At 38.3% G+C, this 23,808-nt stretch overlaps 4 protein-coding genes across 5 annotated transcripts; 2 read left to right on the top strand and 2 right to left on the bottom strand.

The window, feature by feature from the left end:
* The first annotated feature begins 1,842 nt into the window (after positions 1-1,842).
* irf1a (interferon regulatory factor 1a) lies at positions 1,843-7,613 on the top strand. The gene is made up of 7 exons (XM_058629979.1): positions 1,843-1,958; positions 2,099-2,198; positions 5,589-5,768; positions 5,900-6,061; positions 6,135-6,187; positions 6,271-6,361; positions 6,873-7,613. The coding sequence occupies exons 1-7, from the start codon at positions 1,869-1,871 to the stop codon at positions 6,989-6,991; spliced, it is 795 nt and encodes a 264-aa protein (XP_058485962.1). The 5' UTR covers positions 1,843-1,868; the 3' UTR covers positions 6,992-7,613.
* A 2,280-nt stretch (positions 7,614-9,893) lies between these two features.
* LOC131459572 (CDC42 small effector protein 2-like) lies at positions 9,894-13,818 on the bottom strand. 2 transcript variants are annotated; one of them, XM_058629550.1, is made up of 5 exons: positions 13,716-13,818; positions 12,366-12,611; positions 11,536-11,637; positions 11,380-11,458; positions 9,894-10,581 (listed from the first exon to the last, which is right to left on the bottom strand). In XM_058629550.1, the coding sequence occupies exons 2-4, from the start codon at positions 12,417-12,419 to the stop codon at positions 11,384-11,386; spliced, it is 231 nt and encodes a 76-aa protein (XP_058485533.1). In that variant the 5' UTR covers positions 12,420-12,611; positions 13,716-13,818; the 3' UTR covers positions 9,894-10,581; positions 11,380-11,383. The 2 variants fall into 2 exon arrangements, with proteins under 2 accessions (XP_058485533.1, XP_058485534.1); XM_058629551.1 differs by having other exon boundaries at positions 12,366-12,584; positions 13,716-13,812.
* Positions 13,819-13,830: 12 nt separating this feature from the next.
* On the top strand, positions 13,831-15,796 carry nip7 (NIP7 nucleolar pre-rRNA processing protein). Its single transcript, XM_058629549.1, has 5 exons — positions 13,831-13,980; positions 14,095-14,181; positions 14,274-14,412; positions 14,990-15,130; positions 15,356-15,796. The coding sequence occupies exons 1-5, from the start codon at positions 13,925-13,927 to the stop codon at positions 15,473-15,475; spliced, it is 543 nt and encodes a 180-aa protein (XP_058485532.1). The 5' UTR covers positions 13,831-13,924; the 3' UTR covers positions 15,476-15,796.
* On the bottom strand, positions 15,478-22,674 carry terfa (telomeric repeat binding factor a). The gene is made up of 13 exons (XM_058629548.1): positions 22,297-22,674; positions 21,123-21,215; positions 20,339-20,469; positions 20,164-20,250; positions 19,641-19,781; positions 19,024-19,148; positions 18,113-18,646; positions 17,742-17,852; positions 16,903-17,028; positions 16,684-16,818; positions 16,411-16,493; positions 16,285-16,325; positions 15,478-16,109 (listed from the first exon to the last, which is right to left on the bottom strand). Exons 1-13 carry the CDS (start codon positions 22,457-22,459, stop codon positions 15,951-15,953), a joined length of 1,929 nt encoding a protein of 642 aa, XP_058485531.1. The 5' UTR covers positions 22,460-22,674; the 3' UTR covers positions 15,478-15,950.
* Positions 22,675-23,808: the final 1,134 nt, after the last annotated feature.

A 23,808-nucleotide genomic window follows, 5' to 3' on the forward strand; every position in this document is an offset into this window, starting at 1 on the left:
GAATGCGTGTCTGAAACAAATGCTTGAAATAAAAGCCAAAGTATAGGAGAAAATCCTTGAATCTGTAACTCGTGCAGGATGGTCAAATAAGGATGTCTCCATGTGTTTTAATCTGGAAAAATAATTATAGTCAGAAGTGACTGAATTCTGTCTGAACAAGCCACAGCAAACATGACTCCTCTGAGGATCAGCTGACAAAAAGTCACACAGCTTTCACACTGGAGGTGAAACTTGTGGTCACAGCTCACAAATGTAAACCAGGAGAAACCGGCTTCACTGTAAGAGCAGCTACAGTGAAGCCGGATACAGATCAGTATGTTACTATATATGAAGACATTTTCTCTGCAGTGTCGTTGTTGTGTTTGTGACGTAATGCAAAACAAGCCATTTCCATTTAAGGGCATATTGGATACGTCTGTACATGCCATTGAAATAAGCTGGCACAAACATCACACTGTGAGAAAATCCGTTCTGAGACTTGGTTTGCACCAGCAGCCTTTATTATTGTGTCACACTGTAAGAACAAACATACCAGTTTATAGTGAAGAGAACTACAGCATATCTGGGTGGAAATTGCTCAAACATATTACACAAAATGCCCTTCCTCATTTGATATTTTCTTTGTTGAAAGTATGTGCCAGGGCATTAAATTACACATAAACAATTTAATGTAATTATATATATATATATCCAAACAATATTAAATTAAATATTAAGTCTTGTATTTGTCAAGGCTGTTGTTTCACTTCCTCTATAAGTCTAAGTTATCTTTCATTTTCTATTTTATGATCCGTTTTATGATTCATAAAATTCATAAAATTTTATAACCCTACCCTAACCCTAACCCTATATACATATATATATATATACATATATATATATATATATATATATATATATATATATATATATCCAAACAATATTAAATGAAATATTAAGTTTTATATTTGTCAAGGCTGTTGTTTCACTTCCTCTATAAGTCTAAGTTATCTTTCATTTTCTATTTTATGATCCGTTTTATGATTCATTTGATTGATTTATGATTTATTTAAACCAGAATACAAAGTCACAAATGATTAAGTGTTTATATTTAATTAAATACATTTCATGAATAATATTTTCACAGTGTATCATTTTATCAGTCTCACTCACAAGTTTAGTAGTGTACCAAGTTTGTTTTGCCTTGCCAATGTCATGTTAATGTTAAAGTTGATGTACAGTATACAGAGAGTTTACATAAACATTTTCCAATGACGCGTTATACGCTTGTTTTACATATCTTAAAATACCCCCCCCCCCCCCCACAGTATGAGTTGTCCTGCCCTGCCTCTCACGCCCCCCCCTGACACCTCACCAGCCCCACTATTTGAGAAGTACTGCTCTTACTGTATGTCAAATCCAGAGAGTAGTCTCTGCTGCCCCTGGTGGTGGTAAAACAAATATATGTATAACACATGAACTGGCACAGTCAGTTCATGCAAAGATACATGAAAAACAACATGATCACTTAAACCTTTAAAAAAACATTTACCACAGTGATGTGAAGAACTATACTTCATTGAAAGCATAAAGATGTCAAAACTGCATTATAATCTATCACAGTCGTATAATCCACCACCTCATGAGCAGAACGGCATACAGTGTTTCCTGTAATTGGAGAAGGTACTTGAGCAGATCATTTCAGGGACTGTCATAACTGTAAGGTCTTTGATTGGAAGAACCTAAGGGAGGAGAACAGGAGTCACACCGTGACCTCTGATTTAATCTGAGCTCCTGAGAAAATTTCTCTTACTGCTGAGACTTGTGCATCCCTGGTGACTGAATCCAGACTGCACACCGTTTTGCACACCTGACGCTCTGACAAGAGCATGCAACAACCAGGTCGGCTGAGGCTGAGGCCATGGCTGGAGGAGCAGATTCATTCTGGAAGGTATCCTGGTGTGAGCTGGCTGGACCAGGTAGACTCCTAAATCTCATCCTTATCTCCCCCATACACAAGCTCACACATGAACCTACCAGCTGTCAATGTACCTAGATGCAAAAAGCTTATATACCTTTGGCAACAATGTAACCTGTCAAACACTGTTTTATCCTACAGTCAGCACAAATCTTCCAGATCCCATGGACCCATGCTGCTCGTCATGGCTGGAGTATTGATCGTGATGCTACACTCTTCAGGAGCTGGGCCATGCACACTGGTAAGATAAACACACAAATAACAATTGTGACTAAATACATCTTTGCCCCATAAATTGCACTTTAAAACATCAAAAAAGAAACAATGCATTATCAATAATATGTTAAAATAATATCAACAACAGTGGAGCATTATTTTCTCGATTAATCGAGTAATCGTTTGATCCATAAAATGTCAGAAAATGTTGATCAGTGGGTGGGAAAAAAAATGATGTTCCCAAATGTCACATTTTGTCCACAAACCAAAATGATTCAGTTTTAATGATTTCTTTGTTATATGGAGCAAAAAAAACAGAAAATGTTGACATGTAGAAAGCTGAAAAATCTTGTTTTAATTCTTTAAAAAAAACACTCAAACGAATGCTGTTGATAGTCAAATATAGACAATTAATTTAGTCAATTAATCAAGTAATTGTTTCAGCCCAACATCCTTCTCGCCAAATTAGTTTCGAGTGATGAGCAGACATGATTGTATTGTTATGCATTACTTTGCCACATTCACATAATCATAGTTTGCAACCTTAGAAATCATCATAAATAAGATAAATGGTAGATAATAACAGATGTCTGTAAAAGAACAATAATAATCTCAGTGGAATAAATGTAACTTCCCTCAGTGACAGTTGAACAATGAATACATTGATGATTTAAACTGGAACAAACTTTGTCACAAATGAATGTGACAAAGCTGCAACACATTTTCAGAACCTGTAAACGTATTTGTAAAAAAAAAAAAAAATATTGAGTATATATCTTCCTAATCAGTCAGTGACTGCTTCGTATCAGCTTGATACGGCAGCTGCTCTTGAGTCCCAATTTTGATATGTTGATCTGTTTTTCAAACAATTGTTTTACATATCTGATATACACATTACCAGTCAAAAGTTTGGACACACTAAATGGAAAAGGTGTGTCCAAACTTTTGACTGGTAGGGTATAATATGTCGTATATATGTCGGAAATCTGCATTTACATTGATTAACGCTCACCATAGAGCGAGCATTACAACTGACCCTAAAATGATGAGTCGGCCAAAATGGAAGTGAAAGTGGTGCAATTATGAAATCCTTGCTCTCAAGGCTTAAAAGGCAGGAAACCTCAGCATGAGTCCACTGGTCTGACCCTCGTCCTCCATTGCACAGCTCAAAAAAAAAAAGAGTCATGTGATTATAGTTAGAGTGCTCACATCATTCGCCACGTCCTATTTTTAAGGAAGCAAGTCAGGGGAATGCCTCATCTGTCTGCTCACATTGTAATGCACAGGTCTGATTCATATCTGTTAGGAACGGGGAATACACCGCTTGGACCCAAATGCACGAGACAGGAGGCACGATGACTTTATTTCAAGAGTCTTTATTCTCCTCTTGAAAAGGCAGGCGAAAACAAAATCACTTAGAATATACGAGATAAAATCAAAATCACTTCTTTACAGAAGGAAAAAACTAAACTAGACTATGCTAGGAGAAAACAAAAATCACTTTTTAACAGAAGGAGAACAAACAAGACTGGACTTGACACTTGCACTAGAGCGAAACAAACTTGACTTAGACCTAACGTGAACTCTAGGAGCATAAACGACGCACTGGCAAAAGACAAAGGAACTGGGGACACTATATAGGGAGGAGGGAATCAAGGGCAGGTGCCAGTGATTACATAAGGATCACCAGGTGAAGTGCATGAGGGAATTAGGGGAGATGTGTCAAAACAACTGAGGAAACTACGAGACAGGAAGAAATGACATTTACCAAAATAAAAGTGGAAGTGAAAATCAAACCCACACCAAAAGTGACATGAACTTGTGACGACAAAAACACTAACAAAGCTGACCCTTCGTGACAATATCTCATTTATTCCCACATGCGAATGAGGCCTAAATATGATCGGATGATATCTGTATCCATGTGGGTTTTTTTTTCGTGCCTACACTGTCATGGATCATATCTGATTTGTGCCACTTGTGAGGAAAAGATCAGAATTTACACTGCAATGCACATGCAGTGTAAATGCAGCCTTTCAGATGTGGGCAGGTACCCTGTGTGCCTGTAAGGCGACACGGAGGGAAGAGACGATGCTATGATGCTCTTGGAATGAGAACGGCTTGGATTTTTAGCAAAATCACATCACGCAGGAAAGCGGCAGTTCATTGGCTGTGAATGTGCAGGGAAAACATGTTGGTGAACAGTGATGATACTCTGTCTGTTGTCTGTCCACGCATCGTTTCTACTGCTTATTCTCTGAGGGTCGAGGTTCAACCTGGACAGTTCTCTTAATAAGCCCTGTCTACAAATGTCTTTGGACTGTGGGGGAAAAAAACAAATGATATTAACAACAAAAGCAAAACATTGTAGTAATAATAATATGAAAGAATCATCGTTGAAAAGTAACGTTGCCACAAAGTGAGACAGTCTTTTACGACTGTGAGGCTTCATGAGTAAAACATGCCCCTAGTTTTCTTGATAGTCCTTATGTGTAAATGATCCACAACGGATCTTTTCAAGCTCCAGTGATTTTTATGGAAATCACACTTAGAAGACAGTCTGAGGTCCACATCACAGTGCAGTGCTAAATATGAGACAGGACTCAGCAGTGGAGGATGAAGTCACATGACTGTGAAGTTGATGATGGATGAGCTGCCACTGATATCTCAGTAAAACTGGACCATGGACTCATGGAAATCCCTCTTGATGCAGTTATTAAGTTTAAAAAAAAAATATCCTTAAACACAGGGATGGAAACGTGCCCACTTTTGCAACAAGTTAGGTGTAAACAAAGCAGCTGAAATACAAAAGTGTACCATTGTTGGGTGTGAGGTGCAATAAAGCTGATCAAACAGGTTACATTCTTGTTGGTTGGAAGATTGTCTGTGAATATTAGAAGCAAAAGGTTAGTTATTCATCAAAAACTGACTGCATTCACCAGAGTTCCTTCCAAAATATGACTGAAAGTTCATTTAAACATCAGAAGCAAGAATCCACCCCTGCAATATGTATCTGGTTACCACAGTGACGGCCAACAAACATTCAGACACACAAATGGAAAAAAAAATTAAAAATTTGAGGTAAAAAAAACATACAATACAAGCTGTGTGACTCCAGTGTGACAGCAATTCATATTTATTTGCATTTCACGTTGCTGACAGTTACTGTATTTGGGCTGCAGTTCACAGTATACTGGATGTTTTGTGATCTTACATGTTGTTTATGTTACTATTCATAAAATGTATATCAAGGATCCTGATTTGTTGTTGAATAGAATTTTGTTTGTATGTTTCCCCAAATTACATCACTGGAAATCTGGGTACCAAAATGTCCAAGCTGTTAAAAATGACAAAGAGTCAAAAGAAAAACACATGCTTCCAGATGAGTGTTTGTCTCCTTGCTTGTTTGCTGTAGGACGGTACCGTCCGGGCAAAGACAAGCCGGATCCCAAGACATGGAAAGCAAATTTCCGCTGTGCTTTGAATTCTCTGCCCGACATCTGTGAGCTGAGGGAGCACAGCAGGAAGAGAGGCATCAATGCCTTCCGAGTCTACAGGATGCTGCCCAGCACTCAAACACACAGACGCAGGAGAGGTAGGACACGCGCAGACAACCTCTGCGTCACTACACACATTTTAAAATGCACAGTATACTCGAGCACCTCACAGTGACCGCGCTGTCCTGTCCTGTCCTGTCCTGTCCTGTCCTGTCCTCTGCTCTCTCAGCACTGCGCATCAGCAGGCCCAGAGCGAGACAGGCGAGTTTAGGGGATGACACATACATGATGATGAACACTTGGCATCCCACAACAACAGAAGCCAATTCGGACACGACACTGAAGGTTGACACTCCTGCAGAGCAAACATTCAGCAGCACTCAAACGCATGGTGAGGTTTGTCGAAGGATGTTGTCTCTAGTCGTACTCGAGTAGTTATTCTATTATGTTGTGCTGTTGTGCAGGGATGTGGGAGGTCAAACCAGAGGAGCAGGAACAGAACGAGGCCGTATTTAAGGTATTAAACATTTGGACGTTTAAGCTACTGACTGACCACAGTTCATTTAATTTTTCTGACCAGATTTCCCTTTTCTGTCACAGTTAATGGACCACTTAAACAGCACTGATCTCTGGAACCAAACCGGGGAACAGAAGAAATGGAGAACACACACACTGTGGGACCACTGGCACTGTATGTCTTTGGTACATGAAATGCATGAACCAAGTAGAAAATAAAGCTGTCTTTAGTTTACGCTGATAGATAGAATACTTCCAATACTTTTTGAGGTTGGCAAGTAGACTGGCAACTACTTGTTGCTGTTTTTGTTCATCGAGCTAGTGGAAATGTTAAATATTACATGTCAATATTCTGGGGGAATTTTGATATAAATTGTTTAGAAGGATCTCAGTTCTTTTTGCACTGGCAGTTTCCAATTCTCTATACAGGTGCTCAATCGGACCTAAGTCACAATTTATTGCAGGTCAATTCAACACAATTCAATTCAGAAGTTATTATAGACCAAGTAAAGTGAGAATAATAAAAAATAACGTTTTATATTTTTATAATAATAGTCATGTTTTCTTTTCAAACTGGTTCACCCTTTGTGACACATTTTGTAAATGATTTAAATGTTGTGCTATTTACAATTTACGGTTTAAATCCTTTTTACACTTGTGTTTAAATGTTGTTTTCTCCCATGCAGGTGCTGGTGATGATAACCTGTACTCTCTGCACCCAGAGAACTACGGTGAGCTGTTGGGTTCAAACTGCTTCAAGGATCTTTCTGACTGGTCCTCCAACCAGCAAACACTGATGCCATAGCTTCAACACAACAGCTTGTCATTTGTACCATTATTGTCTCAAGCTTCCTGTCTAACCTGCAGCTGTTTTCCTCCTGCTGTTTAATCGCTGAGCTGAACATTGAGAGGGAAACAAGAGATGGCGAATAGACGGATATATGGTCGTTCCAGCCTATCGCTCAATTGTCCTCTGTGCTGACTGTGCTGCGATGAAGATCCTGTTCCAAGCCAAGCTCAGCACAGGGCGTCCTCATCATCACTGGGGTTCACTTTATGTATCGGCGCCCCAAACTCACTGAATTGAGACCAAGCTTCCACCACAGCTACAGAGTAAACAGATTCATGTCAGCGCAGGATCAGTTACTGCTGTAGTAGGTTTTACATACAGTAAAATACAGTGAAGACCTCAGAGGCAGGACGTGTCTCTGTGCTCGTGCTTTGTGTGAGGTTTAACGCTGACCCACAAGAAAAACCAACTTGCTGAGTTGTTGTTTTAGAGTTTCTCCTTTTATTTGTTTGCTCTATAGATTTACTGCACATATACACTCACAATATGTTGATGAAAGGCCAGAGGAACAGAGCACATTATCCACTGTTTTTAACTACTGTCAATTCTTCAGTGTGATGAAACAGATCTACTGTATAACGCGCCTTAAAGTTCCTTTTTAACTGCACGAAGCCACCGTTCCTCTGTTTGTGTGTTAATGCCTGTGACTCATGACGAGAAGCACTTAAATAAACTGTCATTTGTCAGAGGAACTTTACGTGGCCAGACTCATCCTGGAACTGTTCAAAGTACTAAATAAATGCTGGTTCACTTGACGACAGTGGGATCTTTTGAAATTTCATCTCCATGGTCTGATTGCAAAAAAACACTGCTGTTAAAAAGCTGCTGACAGGTTAATGGAGGCTATCGTCTTTCATTTGAAACTCTACACTGAACCAAGGTAGGTGCTTATTTTATTAAATACTTTAGCCCAGAACCACAACACCAAACATACTAATTTCTACACCAGATTTACCATGTGTGTCCGTGTTTAACATGATTTCTTTCTTTTTCTTAATGTCAGATAGTTTGGTAAATAATAATCAGATGATGATACATACAGCCCCATGCTCCTCCCACTCTTTTAGTTCACATTATTCATTCCACGACCCATGTGGCCTGACTTCACCTCCAGCAGCTACAGTTGCGACACACTCTTTAGGCATTAATACACATTGTATATTAATTATGTATGCAAGATAACTTTTATTTTTGACACTTTTAACTCTCAGTCGTTCTGGGTCTAAACCCAAAGTGAAATCATGGAACACACACACACACTCTCAGTCAAATGTTAACATTTAATATTTATTTCTCATCATTTATTCTGAAAAGAGAAGTCAGATAGATTTTCCTCAACGTGGTGACTACATGAATCAGGTAGATCTTCAGGAAAGAGGGAATTGCTCCAACCTCACCTTCCCTGTGAGGTTACATAGGGAGTTCAACCAAAATATGCATGAAGTAATACATAGAAACCATGGACCCATTGCATTTATGCCATGAATGTAAAATATAATCTATATTTTAAAAAGAAATCGCTGCAAGCCCCGTGACAGGATTCCCAATAGGAAATGAAAGTTTATAATAACATTCAAGCAGTCAAACAACACAGCCTGCTGGTCACATGATCATACTGCAATTTCTGTATGAGTGCACATTGAGTAAAACATTTAACCCAGAGCTTGAAAAACACACAATACACCAACTGGTCTATACATATTTTCTACACAGGAATTAATACAGAAACATTTAAACAAAAACATTATATTTTTGTGCCAATGTGTTAGAAAGATGAGTTACATCATTTATTATGTCAGTGAATGTGGGGGGGGGAGGGGGTGGGGCGGAATGGCTACCAGCAGTTTCAAGGCTGCAGATGACATCACAGATATATATATATATATATATATATACATACATATATATATATATATATATATATATATATATATATATATATATATATATATATATATATATATAGATACATATATATATAAAATTAACAATTACTTTTGCTTTGCGTGTTACCAACAAAGACTTCATTGTGGTGCGGTGAGCAGCTTACAACACTCGTTCTACACCTGCAGTCATTCATTCTGCTGCTGAATCACAGGAAGGATGCACATGGAGGACAAACAGTCATGTTGTGATTACAGGTGCAGGCCTGCTGGTTTGCTCGATACATCTGACCTCTCTGTTTAATTCTATTTTCAATGGAAGCTGGTTCAGAAACTGGACTGCGTTTAATAATACTAGAGGGCGAAAGGATGAAGCAGCCAGTCGATAAAAAGAGAGAACATTAACGTTAAGCTCACTACGGACATAAGCAACGACCAACATTTGAGCTGAAGAATCATACATTTTGTGACATTGCAAGACTTAAAAAAATAACAAAAAAACAAACAAACAGTGAAGCAATGCAATCACACACACCACTGTGACAGCGAGTGAGTTCAATGTCATTTTAAAACAGCTTAAAGTGAACAAACGTTTTTAAAGAAACATGGAACTACTAAAACCGCAAGAAGGGACAAAAACATTGCTGCCATATGACAACTAAAAAAAAAACAACTTTATGTTAAGAGAAATTATGCAAGTCATGGCAAGTTACAGCATGTATCACAAACTGCCCTGGTGGCAAAAAGGAACCCAAGTTTAATGTATTCAAAGGGGATCTAATGGACACACAGAATGTAAACTAACTGTTTCAAACCTGACCCCAGTGGAAATGTAGATACTTTCAAGTTTACTTCTTAATCTTAAAGCATTAAAAAGAAGACAGAAATACATATAAAAAAAATGTGAATATGTTTTTAAAGCACTAAGCTACAAATCAAAGTTGTAAAACAAATAATGGAAATGACATCAGAAGGCAGATTAGAAAGTTCATTGTTTATTAAAATTCTATAAGGTTTGATCTAAATGAATATTTAAAAAAAAAAAAAAAACAGTTGAAATCAATGCAAAATTCCTAAGCAAGTGTGAGTGTACAACGTATGGTCCAGTGTACTCTACGCATTTCAAGTTTATTACAAAACAGCGATTTTTAACCCTGAAAGCGACTCGGACAATCATGAGTGTTTTTCAGATTAAAAACAATGAACGTATCGCTTTTGCTCTGCCACCTGTTCTTTGATAAACCTCTGAGAATAAAGACAGAAACTGAATGTTCCAAATCTCCAGTGTGGCCCAGCCACCATGAGGTCCGTTTACAAATCAAATAATAAATACAGGCATCCAAATGAGCTACGACAGCAAATATTTTTGAAAATATTTTCCTCATGCATACACACAAGCATACATCTGACTGAGATTTATGAGCTTTCTAACCCCTCTTATCCACTATTAACAGTTACTCTTTACAGTGCAACAGCATGGCAGCAAATGGACAGCAGTGCTTTCATTAAAAAAAGGAATGGAAAATAAAAATAAAAATATATACAACATTATGGAAAAGCAGTTGTTTCATCTTTTGGTCCTGCATCCCATCATAGACAAAACTGCTTTTGGAAAATGCTTCCTCATATCAACAACAGTAGTTTCCACAAGACTGTGAAGGGCTGTGAGGGGACAGAAGGGGAACACGTGTTAACTTTGTCACTTTCCTCTTTGTTTCTCATGTTTGATACAATTGGCCTGAAGCTGTTCAAGCACCTGTAGAGTGACAGGACCCTAAATTGAAAACTGAAAGTAACCATGGCCATAGCAACCAAGAAAAATAACATGGCATATAAAGCAACATTGACCATTAGCAAGTCACTTGAGGCCAATGGAAAGCTCTGGCACGTCCCATATCAGTTCATGTTTTGAAAAAAAAGAATAAGTAAATTCTCAATTAAAAAAACATCCAAATTATTGTCATATCAAGAGGAGGACGAGTTCCTTCAGGAATGGATTCCAACAAATGAAACTTGAACATACTGTTGAGATTACAGTAAAACACCAGATATGCGCCGTTTCACCAGTTTCTTTTCAAAACCACACGTCAGGTTTTCTGCTGTGCAGAGCACGGGTGTAACGTCACATGCTTGAAGTGACAAACAAAAGCATGTGCTGTATCACAACTACAGGGTTAAAGCCACAGATCATTTCTTATGACCCAATGAGAAAGAAACACTTCTTGTTTTCTTGATACTGCTGGTTATTTATCAATGTTTGTTCCATGTTGCACTGCTCTGCACAACAAATATTTTTTATATATTCAAATAGCTCCACATTTAAAATCTGGAGGTAACTGTATCCCTTGAAAACAAACTTTATAAGTTAGAAAATGGCTTCCAAATATTTTACAATAGGCACGGAAATGTGGCTGTGGCTGAAATCTCAACTCGACAATAAGATGAATTAGCGTCTCTCACCCTGTTACAATTGAGAACCTTCCGAGCCTCCGTGTGAGTAGCCCCCTTTAGATTTCATCTGGGCCTGAACGAGGTCCACCTGCACATCATGGCAGAAGTGTTAGTTTACATTTGCACTGTTGGTTCAATATTTTGAAGACAGGACCAAAAACTTACTGATGCCAATCCTATGCCCATGTCCCCGGAGCCTACATGTGTCGTGTGAACAAAATTTGTTGGTTCTCCGATCATGGAGCGATCGATTCGTCGCCGTCGTTTCTGAAAATGAGTGGTCATCAACATTAGCCCCCAAAACAAACAATTTCTAATTCTGTTTCTAAAAAGTGTTAACTTGCACTTCCACTTCCATACAGAATATTCAATCAAAAAGGGCAACTGTTATACATTTTATCACACATAACCCTTTTTTTTCATAAGAAATTGTCTAAGAATAAATAAATAAATATATTAAATGGTATTTACACATCTTGAAACAACCTAATGTATTAATCTATACACATCAACAGCAGAACATTATTGCAATTGTACTGGACATGTCAGAAAAGGGGTTAAGGTTTGCAGATGTTCCATATTATCTCACATAAGACAAGTAGAGATTATCTAAAATAGTTGGGCTGAGTCATAAGGACCAATCAGGTTGCACTACAGACTGACAACACTCACTCAGTCATTCTTGTCCTCTCTATTTATACATTTCTTTCTTTTTGTGTTGTGGGCCTTTAGTGTCAGAATGTAGTTATGACTAAACTGAGAATCACTAAATAATATCAATCTGGGTCTTTACTTGTGTCCTGTAGAATAACATGACACAGGTCTTCCCGTGGAAATGTTCCAATGACTGAAACATTTGAGAAAAAAAAACATTCAAATTCCAAAGTGTATAGGACTGTGTGTGGTAGTTATACACTCAGTTAGGCCCGTAGCATGAAACAAAGTGAGAGAACCAGTTTGTCTCCCATATTAATTCAAATTAATTTCAAACTTACCGGTTGTGGCTGCTCTGCAATGCAGCAGCTGAAACAAACCCAGAACTCAGTCATTCTGAGGCTGACGAAGAAGCCGCAGCAGTTTCCTCTCTCAGTCCAGACGTCTCGTTGCGTGCGTCTTCCTGTTCAGCGTTATCAGAGCCCCAAACACGCAGGAAACTGATGACAGACACACGCCACTGGTTCCTCTGGGGTAAACACTGAGGCACTAGAGCTGCACTACAGGACAAAATGTGGAAGTTGTAGCTGGAAGAACAAAAAAATCTTAATGAAACACTGACTGTTGTCAGCTATTACGTCCCAGTGAGTAACCATCTACTCTTTTGTTACCATATAAATTGTGTAAAATGCATATATTATCATGTGACTAGTAATCTCTGTGTATTTGATAGCCACAGTTTCACTTGTTAGCATGCTGTCCATATTCCATAATAAAACATTGTAAGACCTTTTAATAAGTAACTCCATCGAGTCCCCAAGAAACTTTTCTTCCTTATAATTATAACAGGAATGCCAATAATTGATTGTGCAGTTTCAGACTATGATCAAGTGGAGACTCCAGGTGATGATGCAGTTCTATGACTCATGTAAAGCTGTGAGTACATGACACGGCAGTGTGGTAAGACATTTTGAATGTATCATTTCAGGGAATTTGACATTGGCAGCAGCAAGGGGGAAAAAACACATTATTAATGGAGGTGACAGGAAGATCAAATTCACTGCCAAATGCAAAGTGCTCGCTGACAAAGTAGAAAGTCTGGCTGTGGAGCTGACGGCACACAGCTGAGTTGACACAGAACGGCCACTTTGCATCCAGTGGCAGAGAAACAGCAGAGGTGCTTCGTGTCGATCGTAATGACTGTTGAAATCTTGAAAGAATATCAGACTCTAAACTCGGATTAAACCACGGTAATCGCTATTTACAAACAAGTGACGTTATGTAATTTAACACCGCTGCGGCAAACCCTGTAGTCCTCACACAGGGCGCCTGACCCAAAATCACAGCTGGATGCACATCAGCGTAGTTACGGGTGACGCCCAGGCGTTTACGACGTGATTTACAATGAATGGCTTTATAATAAAACTCCACCGATGTAACATTAACAGTGTCAGTTGCTAGCAGAGTTAGCTCGCATGCTAACGTTCACTAGCGCGCTAATGGCAGCAGCTCGTTGTTTTTTCACTGACAGCTAACTAACCAGGCTAACCAAGCCCTATTTCCGAAAGCCCGACTGAAAATGCTCATCAAAAACTGAATGTAAAACAAACAAACGCCTCCGTTTTTTGTTTAACCGCAACACAATAAACACATTTCAGAGGTTTATTGAACATTCAAGTAAACGAACTCACCAGATTACGGCCGGTTTGTCTGAGCAGAAAAAAAACGTACGACCGATTGAGAGCTAAAGGATGTCAAAAAAACCCGGAACTGCGCTGGCTGATTACGTCAGTTGGCTTCCGGTTCCACAGCGCGATAACTTCCGTGTTGACCCACGTTTTTTAGCAAGGAGGATAAAACAGCTCTTCTCCGTTATAACGTGCTTTTTTAAAGATACAAGATGAGACCATTAACCGACGAAGAGACAAAAACGATGTTTGAGAAGCTATCGAAATAGTGTGTGATCTTGAGTACATTTTTTTTCGACTGAGACTGAAATTGTAACAAAATGATTAGCATGCTGGTTTGTGAGCGTGTTTGTGTGAACTTCTCGTCTTCTCTCCACAACAGCATAGGTGAAAACATAAAACTACTGGTGGACAGACCTGACGGAGCCTACTGTTTCAGACTGCACAATGACCGTGTGTACTACATGAGGTAAATTACATTTAATAAAATGTATTTTTATATGTGTAGTTTGACTCTTATAAAAGATGTTCACGTGTCCTCATTTTCCTGTTTTTGCATAGTGAAAAAATTCTTAAGTTGGCCACAAACATCTCCCGGGACAAGCTCGTGTCGGTGGGAACGTGTTTTGGAAAGTTTACAAAGACTAACAAGTTCCGCCTGCATATCACAGCTCTGGATTTTCTTGCACCTTATGCAAAGGTGAGTCGGTGATTTTTAAACAAACTTTGCTCCCATTATTTGCAAACCATTGTTTTTTAGGAGGCACAAGACAAATGACAGCTGTTACTACAGCATGATTTCAGTTATTTTCGTTTAGAGTCAGTCTGTTGCACATTTGCTGATGGTCGTTCTAATTAAACAATAACCCAAATTAGTGCCCTTCAGTTTCCTGGAGCCTGTAGATATTTTGTCAAGAATAGAACTTGCTCCTGAAGACTGATTAATATTTTCAACTGTTCTCCGTCTGTGTATCCTAATTTTTCAATGGTGCAGGTCTCTTTTGTGTACCTTAATGTGATGCCACTGATGTTCCGCTTGAAATTGTTCATGTAGATGCTCAACTGCTTGTCATTGCAAACGTCTAATCAGCCGCTTGCATAGCAGCAACAAACATTCATGTAGTCATGGACACAATTACCTGCTGAAGTTCAAATGGAGCATTAGAATGGGAAAAAAAAGTGATTTCAGTGACTTTGGGTGTAATTTTCACCATTTGCACTTTTTGCATGTAAATGTAAACATATGAATAACTTGAAACTGCTGGTCATGTTTTCAGTTTAAGGTGTGGGTGAAGCCTGGAACAGAACAGTCTTTTCTTTATGGGAACCACGTGCTGAAATCTGGGCTTGGGAGAATCACTGAGAACACTGAACAGTACCAGGGAGTTGTTGTCTACTCCATGGCAGATGTGCCTCTGGTAAGTCCTGTAATTTCAATACTGTGTGGCTCACATGCTTGGATATAGCACTTAAGTCCTTGCTGAGGCCACAGGTTCTGTGACATTTACACAAATAAGTGACCAACATAAGGGCGTACTCTGCCTTTGTTAGAAGTACAATTTATTTAAACAGTCTCATCCCTGAATTGATGAAACCCATGTTTTACACTGCTGCACGTCTAAACCAGATTTGTATTTTCTTAGGGTTTTGGAGTTGCAGCCAAAACTACACAGGAGTGCCGGCGAGTGGACCCCCTGTCCATTGTGGTCTTCCACCAGGCTGATGTAGGAGAGTTCATTAGGAATGAAGACACATTAACATAAAGATGCATCAACTGGACTATCAAATCCCTCTGTTTTATTTACAACTTTTAAAATAAACAAGTCATTGAAATTCAGAACCGGATGAGGAGCTTTTCACATTTGAATGGCTGCATTTAAAGTCTGGTTTCATTGGCTCCTCATGCTTTGAAATCAAGCTAGGGACTGGAAAAAAACTTAAACATGACAGGATACTGCTAGAACACCACGAAGCATTTCTTTGTGACAGCCTCTTTCTAAGACCACCCTGATTTTGAGTTAATTTATCAGAAGGATAAATGCTTTTTTTTGTCTTTAAATGCCAAATAAACTCATGTCTTTGTATTTATTTGTCTTTGTGAGCTGCATTTATCAGAAACGTATCCGACATACCACCATTGCAAACAGAACTCTTCAACCAAATCCCTAATTTTAAGTTAACTGTACAGACAATGCAGTAAAAGAAATTACAGCTGAAAAATTAGATTTCACAAATGTCCTAGACCAGCTTTGACTTCTTCAGCGTTCTCCATCTGTCCTTCAGGTTGACGTTTGTTCGACCATTAAAGGTGTAATATCCCTTGATCCTACTCCAGTTCCCCTCTCCAAATTTTCTGACCCCTTCTATCAACATCTTTGTCTCACGGTCGCTCCACATCTGCAACAACAGAAAATGTTGTTAGCCATTTTATTTTGCTGCTGTGACACGAAATTCCGACACACATATACATGCCCTTTTAATTAAGTAACTGAGCAGAATGAAGTCCTTTTACACTTTAGCTGATTGTGCACGATGTCTTACTGCCAGAAATACAAATTCTTGGCATGCTTACCTTCCTGTGGCTTGAATTTGAAAGGGTGCTGTCATGTGATCCTTTGGGAAAAGCAAAATATATAACTATATTAATTTGTAAAATAAGTAATTAGAAGCAGTTATTTGAGGGGGGTGGGCGAAGTACCATTCTTCTTTCTGGAGGCGACAGGTGACTCTTCGTCGCTCCACCTTTCCTTACTTTCCTTTGCATTATTGAAAAGCTGTTTCCTAAAAGAAAAAAGAAGGCAACAGGATTTCTTTTCACTGATGAGCAATTGTCACAACATTATTGTGACAGCAAAACAAATGACTTAAATCACAATTTTATGTACGTTTGTATAGTGTACTAGGAATCATTTACATCTTGTGAGTAAATCTATTTTTGGTGAAAAAAAAGTTCTAGTTTAAAGTTAACTACCATTTTGAATGAGGAGAGTCTTTGTATTGAGTGGAGTCCTTGTGTGGCGTGGAGCTTGTCTGAGGGATGGGGTCCTGAATTGCACTGTGAGTGCCTTCCGATGACGAGTCCAGGTTGAACACGTCATCTGGATTGCTGCATACATAAAAATGGTCAACTGTTACCAATCTTTGAATCTTTTTATAATAAATAAATAAATAAATATGTATTTGAACTTACTCGCCGAGAGGATTGCCGGGCTGTTGATGCATTTTCTGTACTGGGGTTTTGATGAGGGAAGAGGAATCTTGTAGGTTTTCCTCGCCATCTGATGAAGTGACTATACCATGTGACTTGGAGGAGTTGCTGCATGATGAGAGTTGGGTCATCATTTCTGATAACATTACAACCTTATCTTAAAGAAGTCAAATTCAATAGCCATGCTTTCAATCTCACAAGGTAATAGTCAATGTTTTCTTGTTATGATCAAAAGAGAAAATTCTACATAAACTGATCTACATTTCAGCATTGTTTGGCTTGATTCTTGTGTCGGACGTCTCTTCCTGTGAAGGCACTCTGACCAATCAGTGGCCGGCAGTCTAGCGACGTCACGCATAGTACCTACTCGGTTTGCTTTGAACCTCGCAAGAGCAGGTACTAGTGGAAACACCATAAGTGTGAACTAACAAAGAAAAGCTTTCATCTACAAAGTGTAGAGTGAGTTTAAATTGACTTTAGCAGTGACAATATTGCAGTTCTGTCAGATCTGGTAACAAATATTCACTATGCTAGATCAATGCATTAAGGCAATAATTCAATAAAAATTAGCATTTCTTTAACTCTATAAATGCTTTTAGTTATGTTTTCTGCATCAGGTATCATTTTCACTCAAAAGCAAACACAATAATAAAAATTCTTATTCATTATGCTGAAGCTTAAAGCTTAAATGCAAAAGGAACTTTAAGGGGAAAGGTATCTGGAGTAAAAATGGCAAAACATTGTTATTTATACAAACCTGTGTTCTCACTGACATGGCTCAACATAACACAAGGATAAAAAAACTGTACGAGGTGATTTACCCTCTGAGTGAAGTGTAGGACTGGTCATGGTGTTTCCTCACACAAATTTGCTTGTTAGCTGCAGGAAGATCATCCTCACTGCTTGTTGAGGACTCCAAACTAGTTGCGGCTCTAGAAAAAAAAATTATAAAATCAATCAATATGAAAACAAACAAAAAATAACCATGCGACTTAAAACCTAGACCATACAATAACAGCACACAGTTAATTAATTAATGGATCAGTGACTTGTAACTGTAAGAGTAGTGCTCAATCCCACTCTGAATCCCAAACCTCAGTCTTTGCACTGTTTAGGTTTGGTGAGCAAGAAGGAGCACTGTAAGAAATGTGCACAGCACATTCAGCAAAGGTTACATAGTTTTATCATTTACCTGCTGCAATGACGCTTCACTCGTCTTTGGAGTTTCCATGAGGGTTTGGTAATCTCATTGTCTGTTAGTGGGCTCTGCGGGACTTGGTTATTGGATATAGTCGGTGACTGTGGTGACTCTTCTCTGATTTCATTCTCTTGCTCCAGAGAAGCTGTTGTGGACTGTGAGCTCACCTGGCTGTCTGGCTCAACCACCAGTTGTGCCACAGTGAAATGTCGCCTGTTCCTCCGAACTGCAGGTGACTCTGAGAGTGAACCAACCTGTGTGTGAGGTGCAGTGTCTGTTCGTGGTGGTTGCTCTGCTGGGGAAGCCTCCATCGGGCTCCCCGAGCCTCTCTGAAACAGCTTGTTCTGCTCCGAGTCCTCACCAATGTCTCCAATAGGACTAGGTGATAAGCGTAGAGAAATGTCTTCTCTTGCCTGCTCCTCTCTTTCCACCTCTTCCTCCAGCTGAGCAAATGTTCTTGTATCGGATCTTTTACTCAGAACATTGAAGGCTGCTTCAAGTCGGGTCCTCTGGATAATTTTATGTTTGCTGAAAGAATGACAGATACAGAAAAAGAGCTTGGACTGAGTTCTTCCATCTACAATAAGATGGGTTATTGTTTGCTCTATAATTTTCTTATAATTTTTATTGTTTGCTCTATAATTTTCTCCTAACAACAGTAGGCAGGCAATCTGATGATTGTGGCAAGAACTGGAAACAGAACACACACATATTCCTGCCAGATTTTCAAACGAAAGTGGTCTTTTTACTATTGACAGATATTGACGATTGATACTGATTGTATCCCTGTGATGAACAGACCTGAGACAATTTTGCTTTAGCAAATTTGGATTATAACAGTTACAATGTATCTTTGAAAAAAGAAAAAAAAGAAGTTATCGGAGTGAGAGAATGTGAATGCCTACCAGGGTACAAACAGGGCAGTGTCTGTTTGTAAACTAGAGGATGGGCCAGGTTCTTCTTGCTCATCAGGTCCAGCTGCATTGTCGTTCTCTCTCCTGAGTCTCTCAGCAATTAGTTTTTCTGCAGCCTAGTAGACATTAACAAATTAAAATGAGAACAAAGACATGAACTAAACCAATAAATCTAATGTAATACCTGTGGATTGGTTGAAAAATGTTTTCAGACAATGTTACAACAACATAGCGTCACACTGTTAAAATAATCGCCGAAGCATTTTTTGTCAAAATTGTTTTTTTTGCCTAAATCATCTCCTCATGACGCCGGCCACCTATGGTAAAATCGCCTACATCCTCAGTTGATCAGATCATGTGATTTTACCCCTTTAAGATAATGGCCTATGTCAAGTGTGTGACTTAAGCGGTGAAGTTTTTTGTGTTTCCTGAAAAACTTGAAAAAATAAGTTAGGCGATTATATTAACAGGGTGACAATAGGCATAATGTAGTCAACTATTGACTATGCTCCTAAACAGCTTCAGTTGTAATCTTATTAGCTTAAAAATACCATTCAAGCTACAATCACAACAAATATCTATCCATGTTTATCTAACACATAACACACCGTGTACAGAAAAGGAAATCCAAATGGGCAGAGCCTCTGGCAAAAGGACAACATTTCTTTCTTGAACTGGGGGAAGTTGATATGTTCGATGACTTCATGTGTTTTACTCCTCTGATTGATAAGACCCATAAATATAGCTTTCTGTGACACAAAGAAGAGAGTGTCAGTTCTGTGACATATGTAGCAAGTACACAAACAAACACAAAAATAAGACAAAGCACTCTACCAAGGCGGTCAGTTTCATACAGTGTCAATACAAACGAGGTCTTGAACAAAACATTTATAGAATATTTAGACAGAACTATCTACAGCAGTACAGCAGTTGTATGCATCTACATTAAAAAAGGCCACTGTAGTTTTGTTTGACTTCTCATTACCTGCTGATTATTTGCGGGTTCAACATCATACCTGCGGTGTTATCATTATTACTATTAAATATAAAGGTTGACATCATGTAATGCCAACTATTTATTTTTTATTGAAACTATGGAGCTATTGAGAGAAATTATGTCACTGAACTCACCTTGCCAACCATCGGTTTGGGAAAGTGTTTGGTCAGCATTTTCTTTGCTTTGTCAAAATTGTTGTTCTGAAGGAAAATCACCATGATCTAAAATGCAAAAAAAATAACAATAAGTTAAGTCAAATCCCTGTCTCCATGAACAAAAACACAACTTTTTGAAAATAAAGATGTTTACCATCTCTCTAATTGAACTGCATGCATTCTCAAAATCCTGCGGTGGGACACTGTAGTCCTGCCTGATACGTTCCAGCAAAATTAAGGCCGTTTCCAGAGGAGTTGTAGACTGGTCAGACACAGATGACACATCTGTAGACAAAGTAGAGCTCATTGAACCATGACTTGAAGACACAGTCTGTCAGCAGAACTAATGATTTAGGGAGAAGTATTTCTCTGTGTGATTTGTGTACTATATGGGTGGGAATCACAGGGTACGATGGGTGATACATGGTCCTTGATACCAATAACATCACAATACAACGACTCTGTGATAATCAATATATTGCAAGACAATCGCATAGCAATACATCACGATATCAGTCTAACTGAAGAAAACAAAACATCTGTAAAAAGTTAAAAGTGCAGGATTATTTATTCACTACATAGAGAACAAAGTCCATAAAGTCTATATATTGAATGTGGATGGGGCACAGAGCTCTCTCCGCCATTATCCTGCTGTAAACTCCCTCTTCTGAAGTAGTGACATCTGGCGAGTGAAACTGGCAGGGATCGTTGACTTTAGAACGCCTTCATTTATTAATTAAAATATCAATATTTGTCTCGTTATCGTACAAGGATTATTCGCACAAGGAAGGATGACAATATATCACTCAATTCATATTTAACTTCAAAAAGTTATTGGAAAACATATTATCAAGTACTTTTGATTCAACTGCACTGAAAATCAACAATTGAATTAAAGTTACTGAGATTATATGCCAACACATTAACCTGGCTCTCACCAAATTGTTCACCCTCATATATGCAGGAGAGGAAGCGCAGTACTTGAATCTTTGCCATGGTAGGAGTGCACGACATAGCATGGTCCAGGACCCCTATAACAAGACAAGAAAAACAAATAAGTAGCATACCTGTAAAGAAATGTGGCATACACACTCAAAACTGGCTCTAGACTCTGGAGTTCATTTAAATCAATTTATTTATAGACAATATGAAAAGAGTATATAATACAAAGTTATGCTTCAATTCAATATTCAACATGTAATAGATATTGAAAAAAAATGATGGAGTGCTGTCACACACTCACACACACTCCATAACAAAGATGAAAACATAAAGATATGAAATATTTCATTTCAACATGTAGGAGTTACATTTACATTTACAGAGGAAATACAACAAGCACAAATAGAAAAGTTTAAATTCAGCATTTGCAATTTGCATTGTTCCAAGGAGGAAAATGGTTAACTATTCTGTCCTTATATACACACAAACAGACTAGGGCTGCACAATACATCCAGGGATTCAGACAACGTGCAACAGAGAACCGAGAAGAGAACTGGTTAGCAATTGCAATTAGAAAACTGTGACAGAAGCTGTAGTAGGAATTTGCATTTGGTGTTTACACACACACTCATGTATAAATAATTGTGTTTCCAGATTTGCATTTATTTTATTCAACAATCCAGGTATAAGGATAGCTAGCACTAAATTAATTGTGGTGTTTTCAAAGGCACGGTATCAGGGAACCCAATAAAAAGCAACTACACTACAAATAGTTGCTTATTTCCCAATATTTAGTCTTTCTGATATTTGTCCCCCTTATATGGTGCATACCTAATACAGTGCAAGTGTTAATTGATTCTAAGTATTTTAAAGTGCTTTTTACTGTATGTGATGATCTGCAATCACAGCTGTGGTTACAATGAAAGTTCGTCATTAATTTTATAAGTCACTTCCACCATTAACGTGCACGATAAAATTCCAAATAATGCATACAATTGTTGTTTTATATACTCAGTCAGTTATTATTTAGAGCTCACATATTTCAAAACAAACACACACACACACACACACACACACACACACCAAAACAGTCCAGTAGCCAAAGTCTCATGAGCTAACAAAACAAAGCACAGCGGGCAACGAGCGAACGTGTGACAGTGAATCACTTACCGTCGAGTACATTTTTGATACTGCAGAAGTCCGTATACTGCTCCTTCTGCAGCGACTCTAGCGCTAGAAATGCATAATAATCCACTATCCAGCGATTAACGATAGTTTCAACAGCAGTTTGATGACATTCTAAACTGAGATCTGTAGTTTCCATTGCCGCCATATTCACACGGAAGCAGGCAAGCAGGGGGGAACTGAAGGGTTTTCTGAGCTACAGCGCGTTTGTTCCTCCCTGAGTGTTGTCTTTCAGGGAGAAGTGAAAGCGTAGCCGTGTTGCGCCACACAAACACAACAGTACATTATTTAGTTTACGTTATCAGTATTTGTATTATGAACTGGAACGACACGGGGTATGACCAGGACCAATGGAAACATGGGTGCTACTGCCTGCAAGTCTTCGCACAGAGAACAAAGCTGCCCACAGCAACTGGTGTTTATCGTAAAATAACTTGCAGATTGTACCAGAACAAAATTATTATACTGCCACTTACTGGACATATTGTGGATAGCACTGTTTTTGAAGATGTATTTGTTTATATTGTTCTTTTCATTAGGCTTTGTTCACTTACTCCTGGAAACGCAGTAGTATATTAAAGCTAATCATATTAATAATAATAAATTTTATTTATAATGCATTACATATAATATAATTACATTAAAATTAATCTCAGTGCTACAGGGATACAACTCACTTTTAAAGAAATAAAAAAGGCTAAAAGTGATTAAAAAAAAGAAGCATAAAACAATCAGAAGCCTGAGAGAAGAGAAATAGAGAAAAAGTCACCAAGGCTGTATTTTCCCATGAGCACTTCATGTTTAAATTGTATTGTTAGAGATTATTTTGTTTTTTATTTGCCATATTCCATGTCCCCCTCTGATCAATGGTCAATTAATTGCTGCAATTTATCAGAGGTCTTACATTTAAAACAAAAAAACAACCCAACTTGCTTCACAGTTGGCCCGGCCCCATTACGTGTCTCAAATGATGAAGGGGGCACAAATGCCACACTTAGTGCATCTTGTTTATTTGATGCTGCTGCCGCCATTTTTCCAGTTCCCCAATTTAAGATACTACATCTTGATATCCCAATTTCAAGTAATTACAAAACAATAGATTGGCAGCATATTGTATCAATGTGAAACCCACAGCCATATCAGAAACAAAGCACACAAGAAAAGGGCAGTGACTCACAATTTGAAGCTTTATTCAAGTTTATTATGCAAAAGAATGACATCAAAAGAAGACATAAGATTATGACATTAATTAAAAAAACTTGAATTAAAACATTCCATTTATATACTGTTAATATTAACCTCTATAGATTGTTTGTAAAGCTGAAGGGCTTTTGTTCTTGAAGAAACGCTCTATGAAATTAAACCTTTCTAATCTTTTCAAGGCAAAGTTTATGTTGTCTGTGATTTAACACCCAGTCTGTTCAGGAACACTCCTAAACATCATAAAACACTCTTCAACCTACATTTTCTGCACAATCTGTAACTAATACGTCAAAA

The sequence above is a fragment of the Solea solea genome, chromosome 5 (assembly GCF_958295425.1).
Source record: "Solea solea chromosome 5, fSolSol10.1, whole genome shotgun sequence".
NCBI lineage: Eukaryota > Metazoa > Chordata > Actinopteri > Pleuronectiformes > Soleidae > Solea > Solea solea.

Excerpts from the sequence above, each read along its gene's own strand:
- irf1a (XM_058629979.1), top strand. The coding sequence starts at position 1,869 with ATGCAACAACCAGGTCGGCTGAGGCTGAGGCCATGGCTGGAGGAGCAG. Across the intron at positions 1,959-2,098 it reads GTGTGAGCTGGCTGGACCAG|TCAGCACAAATCTTCCAGAT; the intron begins GTAGACTCCTAA and ends TTTATCCTACAG. Across the intron at positions 2,199-5,588 it reads GAGCTGGGCCATGCACACTG|GACGGTACCGTCCGGGCAAA; the intron begins GTAAGATAAACA and ends TGTTTGCTGTAG.
- LOC131459572 (XM_058629550.1), bottom strand. The coding sequence starts at position 12,419 with ATGACTGAGTTCTGGGTTTGTTTCAGCTGCTGCATTGCAGAGCAGCCA. Across the intron at positions 11,638-12,365 it reads TTGCAGAGCAGCCACAACCG|AAACGACGGCGACGAATCGA; the intron begins GTAAGTTTGAAA and ends ACTCATTTTCAG. Across the intron at positions 11,459-11,535 it reads TGGGCATAGGATTGGCATCA|GTGGACCTCGTTCAGGCCCA; the intron begins GTAAGTTTTTGG and ends CATGATGTGCAG.
- nip7 (XM_058629549.1), top strand. The coding sequence starts at position 13,925 with ATGAGACCATTAACCGACGAAGAGACAAAAACGATGTTTGAGAAGCTA. Across the intron at positions 13,981-14,094 it reads TTTGAGAAGCTATCGAAATA|CATAGGTGAAAACATAAAAC; the intron begins GTGTGTGATCTT and ends TCTCCACAACAG. Across the intron at positions 15,131-15,355 it reads CCATGGCAGATGTGCCTCTG|GGTTTTGGAGTTGCAGCCAA; the intron begins GTAAGTCCTGTA and ends GTATTTTCTTAG.
- terfa (XM_058629548.1), bottom strand. The coding sequence starts at position 22,459 with ATGGCGGCAATGGAAACTACAGATCTCAGTTTAGAATGTCATCAAACT. Across the intron at positions 16,819-16,902 it reads CCCGGCAATCCTCTCGGCGA|CAATCCAGATGACGTGTTCA; the intron begins GTAAGTTCAAAT and ends TTATGTATGCAG. Across the intron at positions 16,326-16,410 it reads CGCCTCCAGAAAGAAGAATG|GATCACATGACAGCACCCTT; the intron begins GTACTTCGCCCA and ends CTTTTCCCAAAG.